At 34.4% G+C, this 10,602-nt stretch overlaps 1 protein-coding gene across 1 annotated transcript in view; it reads right to left on the reverse strand.

The window, feature by feature from the left end:
• LOC106874265 (chitotriosidase-1) overlaps positions 1-8,869 on the reverse strand; it is a 35,661-nt gene extending 26,792 nt beyond the window's left edge. Inside the window, exons 1-2 of the mRNA XM_089347191.1 lie at positions 8,748-8,869; positions 5,404-5,469 (exon numbers count right to left, since the gene is read on the reverse strand). Coding sequence (XP_089203317.1) covers positions 5,404-5,464 — 61 coding nt within the window. The 5' untranslated portion in view covers positions 5,465-5,469; positions 8,748-8,869. The remainder of the gene's footprint in view (positions 1-5,403; positions 5,470-8,747) is intronic.
• Between the last annotated feature and the right edge of the window lie 1,733 nt (positions 8,870-10,602).

Raw genomic sequence — 10,602 nt, forward strand, 5'->3', positions numbered from 1 at the left:
GGTAAGTGCCAATATACGAAACCCTTAGCTTTTGACTTACTAACTTCTGCTGATGATGCATATACATATATATGTGTAAAAAAAAATCTCATCACGCAATCGAACCAATGAAAGAACCTCTACCTGGTCGCTCGACACGCTAAAATTAGCAGCCAAAGTGTACCCCTATCTAAATCACACGCCGATTGTACGTATTGTCCTAAATTATCCCTAAAAAGAAAACGGTTTGCTGAAGGCTGGAATGTCTTTGATGATAGGTTTGCTGTATCAGGGTTGATTTGAGGTTAAATAACAAAATTATTACTGAGACAGACCAACAACGGAGCCTGTATGTGGTTGCATGACTTGCTAGAAAAAGTAACCAAACTTTTTTATATACAGAATAGAAAAACCTCTATCTGGGAAGAAAGACGGAATGGTCACAGTTGGGATATCTTTGATCATATCTGTCCAGTCAGATCCAACTCGGGACTAAACAACAGGTGACGAAGGGAACTAGACGAGTCGCTCGTGTTGCTAGAAAGAGCAACCAAATCTTCCTGACGAAAAGGAAAGAAAATTTCCGTCTTCAAGAAAAAAATTATAAAGCAAGATTATATCATTTTATAATGTTCGCTTAGGAATTCATTAATTCTAGAAAAGAATAAGACAAAATGGTCATGGCTGGAACGTTTTTCTCACAGATCCATTACAATCAGAGCTATCCTGTGGTTAAAACAATATTCTTCACTGAATGATGATGCAATAAGGTTAAAGAAAAGTTGAAAGAATATAAGATAGCAAGTATCCATATTCCAAATATTGGGATTCTCTTGACTAGCGTAATTTATTCAGAATTTCGCTAATATCCAGTGTTGTAAGAGAGTAGTTTCACGGATCTTGTCAATCTCAGTCACAGATTTTTAATTAATTTTTTTTTAACTAAACAGTTTGAAACTTCGGATACTGGTTGAATGTGCCAGAGGTTTTTCTATTCTGTATATAAAAAAGTTTGGCTACTTTTTCTAGCAGGTCATGCAACCACATACAGGCTCTGTCGTTGGTCTGTCTCAGTAATAACTTAGTAAAAATAATGAGCCGGAAGTTGTTGTTCGCAAACAGCAGCAGCACCTTTCTTCAGCTGAATACACGTCATTGATTGGTTAAAATTACCCAAATACGACAACTTTAACACGAAATTTTGTTAAAAACGTTAAGAGTAAACCCTGTTCTACGTGACACATTCAACCAGTATCCGAAGTTTGAAAGTGTTTAGTTATAAAAATTAAAAAAAAAATATCTGTGCTTGAGATGGAAAAGATCCCCTGGCTTTGCCGGCTTATCTTTCCTCAATCTTATCAAGCAGCCGATGAATTCCGCATGCGTCTATTATCCTGAATCCATATCGTGGACCGGTTATCCCGGCACGCTGCTCTGAATGACAATAAGAAACGGCCTCGACACGGCTGGCTTCCTGTCACAACTGGGGCCTGTAGATCTTGACTGCAGGGATGTCAAGCGCTCCGACGGAGTAACCCTTTTCTCATACGAGTAGGTTAAATTCCTAATCTGGGATGCGACGTGCTCAAACATGTTCTCCGGCTCCAACCTTGCTGCGTTGGTCGCAAACCCGAGTATCCCCGCCCGTAACGAAGAGGAGAGGAAAATAAACATATTCAGGAGTCTGGCTGACCACTGTCACTTTGTGTCAATCACTATCGAGACCGCAAGTAATCTCGGACCCTGCACTGTTGATTTCCTCCGCAAAATCGGGATAACTGCGGCCTGTCAGAAAAATGAGCCCGCGACGCGTGGTGGCTGTTGCAGTGAGTGTTGCTATCTATTTTCCGTGGCAAAGCCTTTGCAATCATATCCGTGTGGTACGACTGAACATGCCATTTGGTCTGGGGTCTACAACTTGGTACTCAGTTTTCCTTTCCTACTGTTTAATCTCTCCCCCTTTTATTTATTTAAAAATTTTTTTGGTGAGGTAGTCCTGTTTTTCTTCCTAAATAATTTGATCTGTTATACTTTTGGAGTTTTCTTTTTCTTTCTTTTATTTCTTGTAAAGATATGTTGCGTAATTTTAGTAAATATTGTTGATATTAAGGTGACACGATAAGTGATTAAGGCGTTCCTTTTGTAATCGTGAAATCCTGCGCTCAATCCTACGGTATAGCATCTTGTGAAAGTATCTGTAGAAAACTTATCCAATTCAGTTGATAGAATCTCAGGAATGGCTAACGCGAAAGCAACAGAAACCTATTTATATCGTTAAATGGTTTGGCGGTAGACGTAGATAAGTCATCGACGTTAGGAACAAGTATATGGGAAGGGAAAACACAAACCAATATCCCTGTTCTTCTTTTACTTTTTATCCTTTTTTCATTCTTACTTATAAACTTATTTTACTTTTTATTCTCTTCTTTTTATCCATGAGCAAAATAACCGAAAGTTCACAGAAGATTGTAATATGCATAGATTTAATGTTAGTGTGAAGGTGGTTATAAGATCATATTGATGAAAGAAAAAGCAAAATAACGATATAAGCAAAAGAAATTAATGGTATTCAAAATTATTGATTAATAAACAAATTCCACAATCCGAGAATAGTTTCTTAATTTACATACCATGTTGATTTTAATTTCATTATCAAAATAATATTCTTTCCACTTCAGGAAATGATTATAGGAAGAATTGCGAGTAAGTTTTTCACAGAAACATTGTCTAGGTAACTGAATGTTCGTGTTGATCGGAATAATAAAATGTCTAAGCTATCTAGGCCTGTGACAGGCACGTACGTGCTAGGCAATGGAATATTTATAAATTCGATACGTTTTTTTTTAGTGGTGGAATATTAAGTTAACATCAAAGCTTGGTTATAGCTCTCTATCATTATAGCAAACCTCGTAATATGATGCACCATGTACGTATTTATGATTAAATGTACCAAACAACATAATTTTGCCATCACATTTTTATATAAAATGATAACATAGCTATCATGTTATATTAAAAGAACAAGCAAAATGATTTATTTCACCGTCACATTTAAATAAAATGACACGATAGGTTTATTAAGTAAACAAATGGAGGAATCGACACATCATATTATAAAATCATAAAATAGATGCTAAAAGAGATCATATACCGAAACGTAATTAACCATAACAATTTCAGAGAACTATTCAATTGCAAGAACTATACAATAACATTGGTATCTAGATATAATCTTAATTTCTTAAGATACTTAGCTGCTACACTTAAACTCCTTCCATACATTTCCATACATTTCAACAATGAGCTAACGAGGAAACCTCTATGCGGGCGCGTGATCTGTTTGAAATCATACCTGACACCTTAAAATAGGAAGGTTACACATTGGTGTACCAGGTAGTCATACCTGGTACGCCTTTGAGCATCCAGCTGACAAAGAACTAAGCAACAACAGATGATCATTAACTCTGTGTGTGTGTGTGAATGTGTGTGTGTGTGTGTGTGTGTGTGTGTGTGTGTGTGTGTGTGTGTGTGTGTGTGTGTGTGTGTGTGTGTGCGTGTGTGTGTAATATATGACTATGGTTTAGCAGAATTGTTGGAACGTTGGACAAAATGCTTTGCGATATTTGTTCCGGCTTTTCATGTTTGCCGTTCAACTCCCAAAGCCAACGTTACCTATCCTCCTTTCTTGATTGATAAAATAAAAGAGCTATGAAGTGCTAGATTTCATTCACGGTTGGATTAAGACCCATAAGGGCCCTAAGCACTTAAAAGATTTTGGTGCCCTCATAGAAATGTAATTCAAAATACAAACAATAATAAATCATAAAATGCTTTTTTTTTATTTTTCAAAATGAAACAAAACTAACAGTAAGATGGAAAATAATGTTTAATTTTGTATACTTCCACTTTATTTATATTTGAAAAGTTTTCTCCTACATTTTTTTTAATCGCAAAGTCTTTGATCAGACCCTCAAAATTAATCTTACGTGACAAATCTGCTTCTATACTTAGTGATAAGGTATCCAGCCTTGTTGCATAGTTGATCTGATGAGATTTTTAATATAGTTCAACAGAGAAAATAACGCTCAGCTGAGCAATTTGTGATCATGGCAGTGTCTACGTTTGGAAAGCCACACTCAATGTTGTCTTCTACAATTATTTTATAAATTACAGGATATGACTGTAATCACTTCGCTTTTTATCGCAATATACTTTCATTTTTAAGGACATTTTACTTTCACATCTTTTTATGACAATAAACTGCATGTTAACCAAAATAAGTAAATAATGAGGTCGTTTTCGGAGATGTATTTGTTTAATACGTGATTTGATGTGAAAAAGGTAATGTGTAGATATGGATGATAATCCCTAATTCCTTTCCCTGCAATACTGCTGTCCTAAATCTCAAACAATTCCTAGAGATGACTAACATTGTTGAAAATAAAACATTGATTGGGTTTCAAACAAACAAAATAATGTGTTTAATATACCTGAAAGCTATGAAATAATTGAATTATTTTAATTTGAAAGTTTCCCAATGCGACAATATTTAAATATATTTTATTACAAGATTAACGAAGTTATAAACTGTAGAGAGAAATTTTAAAGAGATGAAAACGTTTTCGTCTATGAGTCAATCTCCACCACCGACAGGACTTTGTTAAATGAATATTTTTTAATGAAATATTCCAAGGATACATTTACGAATGTGGAGATTATCTTGATTAAATTTGGTAAAACATGCTCAAGGAGACACCACCATCAACACGTAAATTGACAGATTAAAATACAAACCCACCAGTCCGCCACCATGTGAAAAATAAATATCAGAAAATATTTGCATTGCCAAGAGTAGCACTATACTCGGTTTGGTCATTTTTGCGAGTTTCACGACATTTTATTAGCACTCTCAGTCCACAAAATTACGAAATATTAATTACGCAATTCATTGTCAGTGTCATGAAAATAGAAAGCAGAGATAGAAAAAGAAAACAGGAATCATCTTATTTGCTAAGTTACAATGTTACCAAGTGTGCTGTTGAAAACAAGACGTTGAGTGAGCTACTGAGTATCACTGCACTCACTTTTCAGTAGATGATTGAACGAGACAGCCGACATGACTAAGACATGAACGATTACGTGAACCTCTGTGGACCTTGAGGCAGTTACCAGATCCTGATTTTGGTGTATTTGTTAAATTAATTCTTTTAGTAGTGTGGCTAGATTTTTAATGAGCTATAATCTCATTAGACCCACTGGTAGAAAGAAAGGTTGCTCATACCGTAACTTGATAATTGTTTTGGTCGCACACACACATCATGGATGACACAATGCGAACTTTAAACTTCTTGTTCATTGGTTGACTAAAATAGCAGCAATTTCTGGAGAAGAAATTTAATGTGTTCGTCATTTTTTTACACTTACCTGTCACCAAAGAAATCCCAGAGAATACTAATAATAAAATGATACCAGAATATGTCAACATGGTTCCTGTAAAAAAAAAAAATTAACATAGACATTCTTTTTTGCTTATTTCAATCAAATAATAAGCATCACAATACGATGTCTACTAAATAATATTTCAAGTCGGCAAGCATTTGTAGTACACAATGCATCAAGGGTCTGTAATTTTCCGAATAGAATACGAAAAGAACCTCACCCCATCTTCTTCCTGTGCCTACACTATATCTCAGCACTCCAAGATATACGCTCAGCTTCATATGTTGATGACATAAAAAACACATCTCTCACTACTTCTCATACATAGCTGCATAGTTGACTCAACTGCAATAAATGACTGATGTTTGGAAAGATAAAAGGGACCTGGTGTGATTTGAACTCAAACCTTATATGCTAAGCATTCAATACGGCACTCTGTAATTTCTTACATTTTCATAATTGCTTGATTTAGACATAAGGCCAGAGGAAGGAATAAACTAATACCATCGACCCCAACACTTCACTGATATGTCATTTTATCGATCCAGGGGCGAAAAGCAAAGTTAACCTCAACAAGTTTTAACTCAAAATGTAGGGAGCTAGGAAAATACTGCAACGCATTTTATCCAACGCTCTGACGATTCTGCCAATCCACTTCCCCATTTTTGCACTTTAATAATGAAAATATCTTGCACAAGCTTAAGGCTACACATTGTCAGGAGAGAGAGAGTATTCTAAACTGGTACTTAAGTGGGTTTCAGGGATTTTGAACGTAAAAGACTTAAAGTTGCCACCGACCAGAGTTATTTCTATTCATGATCCTTATTATAAACAAACTGCTTCCCTTAATACAATACTCTAGTCTTCAATTCATATAAAGCTTTGCTTTAATTTTTTTTACGCTTTTCATACTGTGTATTTTCATAAAGTATTTTGAATGATAACTAGAAAAGCTAGTGTTATTTCCTTGCAGTGATTATGGGAAAATACTGTTATGTCCTGATTTTAACTTACTTTTCATCGATAAATTCTTCTGGTGGAAAAACCTTTCAATCGCAAGTTTTGCGAGATTTCTGAATTTGTATTATACCCAACAAATTAACAGAATGATTGTCAGTTAAACACTGCTTCTGCTGCCCACAACAGAAGGCTGAAGCTTCCAGTGGTATAATAAAACTGCCAGATGCATTGAGCTATTGATTTTTCAAAGGACAATAATTAGATTTGAAACGGTAATGTGTTTGATAGTACGCTACTGTAAAAAAAAAACCCAAAAAAACTAAGATTTCTTACTATTCTAAGCTAAATAACATATACAAAGTAACCTTGCACGTCTTATTAGCCATAATGGTTACTCGGCATCTTAATGCTTTTCGTACACAGAAATAAAAAAATAAAATGATAAAAGAAAAAAAGGATTAAATTTTGCATCCTTATACGAGAATAAAAACAGTCAATTCAACGAGTTGCTTCACAACAAGTAGTATGGTCGGCCGTTGCTTGTGTGTGTGGCCAAAAAACTTAACTCTCTGCAATAAAGAGCACTTCGCTTTAAGTAAGGTGTTATTGTACATTGTTGTAGGAGATGACAAAATTATAAAATTGATAAACGCCTTACTGTTTTTTGTTTAGCTTTCACCGCTAAAATCAAGTTTTCTTCTGAGTTCAGGGGAAGAAGCAGAAAACTACTGCAGTATATTCCCTTATTGATTCCTAATAGGAAGACTAAATTTCAGCGATCTTCCAATTGCCCAAAATAATTACAGAACTAACTCTACCACTACCACCACCACCACTTATATACACTATATATACAGGGTTGAGCAAAAGCCACACGACAGTAAATCAAAATTCCATAAATACTATCTGTAGTTCTGTATTGACTAGAGTAAGAAAATGTGTCGCTCAAGGACTTCAGTTTGAACAATTTTCATGATGCTTCACATTTAGATGCTTTTATTAAATTCATTCAGTTGTTAAACATAAATAAATCTTGGAATTAAATGGTTAGGATTTACTTTCAGGTGACTTTTGGCCAACCCTATATGTATATTGCAAACACAATAAACATATAAATGCCAGAAAACATTGGTTTCAAATTTTGGCACAAAGCTTGCAATTTTGGAGGAAAGGGTTAGTCGATTATATCAACCCCAGTGCTCAACTGGTGCTTATTTCATTGACTCCGAAAGGATGAAAGGCAAATTTGATTCCAGCGGAATTTGAACTCAGAACTTAAAAACGAATGAAATGTCGCTAAACATTTTGCCCGGCGTGCTAACGACTCTGCCAGCTCACCGCCCTATTGCGAGAAAATTTTAAAAGCTATAAATACATTCAAATATAATAAATGTAAAGGAGAACGTAGCTCGATGGTTCTCGAAAGTTTTGACTTTGTGGCGCACTTCTTACGGAAGCATAAAAAAAAAACAAGGCAAGACTTCCACCCGTCCCCACCCAAAAACAAATCACCCTTTTAAAAATATTTTTTTTTTTTACACAAACCCTGCCCTTTTCTTCTAAGGGGAAGACTAATCTGAAAAAAGATTGGCAAAAACGGCCTTTTTTATATTACCCCACCCCATTTCCTTAATTTTTCTTTTTTTTCAGAATTTTCTTTGTTTTCAAAATATGCGGAAAAATACGGAGATTATGATTCTGAAAAAAATTTCCAAAACTTTTTCTAAAATTTTTTTTAAGAATTTTTTTTTCCTAAATATGTACAAAACTACGGACATTATAAATCGGACAAAAATTTCAAAACATTTCTGTAGTTACGGTTAGGGTTAGTGTGTTAGGATTAGGGTTAGGGTGTTAGGGTTAGGGTTAGGGTTAGTGTTGGGGGAATAAAGTTAAAAATTGAAGAATTTGGGTGGGGAGGGGGGAAAATATAACAATGCCGACTTTTGGCAATTTTCCGGAACCTCCAAAAAATTTTTAAAATAAACAAATTTGGGAGAAAATGGCGGGGACGGGCGGAAGTCTTTCCAAAAACAAATACAATGCTTTAATTTTTTTTTTAAAAGAATAAGTATGGAAAAGTACTATTTAATTTATTTCATTAGTATATGTGTATAGAATAATTATGAATGATACTTTTTCAAGATGATTAATCGTTCGCATGATTTCTTTACAAACTTATATTTTTACAAACCTGCGGCCCACTGTTTCAGAACCATTGACACAGATAAAACGGAAACAGAAAGACAAATAAGACTTCTATGTAGAACTCGAAACCGACCTAACTTAATAATTAATAAACAATTTTAAAAATTATAATTGTGATTAACAGCAAAGAAGATTAGCGAAGTAAACTTGAAACTACTTACCACAATAGAGGTTGTTAATTTTAATAAATTATTATTGTTGACTACAAAGTAATCTCATTGCAATAGTTACTCCCTATGTACAAGGTTGGGCAATTAACAGCTGTTCAGATAAGATTTCACTTGAATTGGTCTTATGATAAATAGATACTAGCGAATATCAAAACACGCTGATTAAAATTACGTTAAAAGATTATTAAGATTTCTTTCTTCGGCATAAGGCACTTTTCCCGAAGGAAAATGTGTATAATATATTTGCTCGATTTATTTATATAAAAAAAAACATGATAACGCGGACAGTGGAATCTAAAAGTTGCTTGATAACACGCTGAAACGTTGCCAATTTGAATCGTATCAACAGCATTGAGTTGTGTCTATGGCCAAAACACTTAATCCTCAGTAGTGAAGATCATCTAAGTTTACATAGGTACCCAAAGAACGGTAAAGTTCATTGTTGTTGGTGAAATTTTAAATACAGAAGCACGAAACCTCCAACTAGATATTACAAAACATCTACGAGGTGGTGCTGAAAAGTTCCTGGTTTTGAGTAAAAGAAAATACAGGAAGATCAGTTGATTATGATTTTGTCCAACATATTCCCTCTGAAATTCACACGCTTATTGCAACGGTCTTTCAGGTTTTCTAAGCCCTATAAAAGAACTCGGAAGGTTGGGCCTCCTACCAGGCCTTTTGCAACATCCTTAAAGCCAGGAACTTTTCAGCACCTTGGCTCTCCATCCTACGTACCTGATTTGCAATGGTGTATTGTCGATGTCATGTATTTTGCCGAATTAAAACGATATCGCATCTCAGCCAGTTTCCTGCTCTATGACCCTCGTGTTGACACTCTGCAAAATAGGCAATGATATTTATATCTTTCTAAAAGTCACTTATTTATGCTCTAATAGGCTTTTACAATCGGCTTCTGATTACCATTTTCATTTTTCATTTTATCTAGTTTCAGCTCATGAGCTGTGGCCATGCTGGGGCACCACCATGTGTAAAAGGTTAATTATTTTTCGCATAAATAACCACGAATTCTCTTCTGCTAAGTTTACAATACCATTGTGCTTGTTCAAAACCAAATACTGGATTCTCTTTGTTAAATCCTACATCCATTGTGTCAGAACTTAAAATTCTTTAGAAGATTACGCAGCGAGTAATTACCTTGTTCTAAAACAACTGAAAATATGAAACTACATATTATTTACGCTTTAACAAATCTATATTACTTGTAACTTTTCTTCGAATACAAAATATTTAAAAGTAATTATTGATGGAGATTATTTTTACCAAATCAAAATAACGTCATTGATAATATAATGATTCAAAAGTATGGCTGGTGGAGCTCTGGCACAGTTACAGCCGGAATCAATAAATTAACAAAATAATAATTAAATATTAATTTCTTTTGTCTTGACATAATCGTTCTATATTCTTGAGGAGTGAAAACAAGTTGTAGCATGTATTTTCGTGATATTTGGCTGACCAGTTTTATGTTCCAGGGCCGAATTCTTGCATAGCCACAGCGAAATGGCTGAAACCAGTAAAATTATATTATAATGCTATGAATAATATAATATATATATATATATATATATATATATATATATAGGAGAATTTATGAAAAAAAAACAACAGACGAAGACAGGTGGTGTAAACAACAAATGGATATATTAGTATAACGCTCGGGAATAGAGAAAGTCTTTGACGTTTCGAGCCTACGCTCTTTAACAGAAAGGAACACAAACAGAAACAAGGAGAGAAACAAAGAGAGAAAAAAATATAAATGTGGTGGTCAGCGATCTATCATGGATATACATGCATATATATATATAGGGTCGTCCCATAAATAATG

The sequence above is a fragment of the Octopus bimaculoides genome, chromosome 2 (genome assembly GCF_046866305.1).
Source record: "Octopus bimaculoides isolate indiv1 chromosome 2, ASM4686630v1, whole genome shotgun sequence".
Lineage (NCBI taxonomy): Eukaryota > Metazoa > Mollusca > Cephalopoda > Octopoda > Octopodidae > Octopus > Octopus bimaculoides.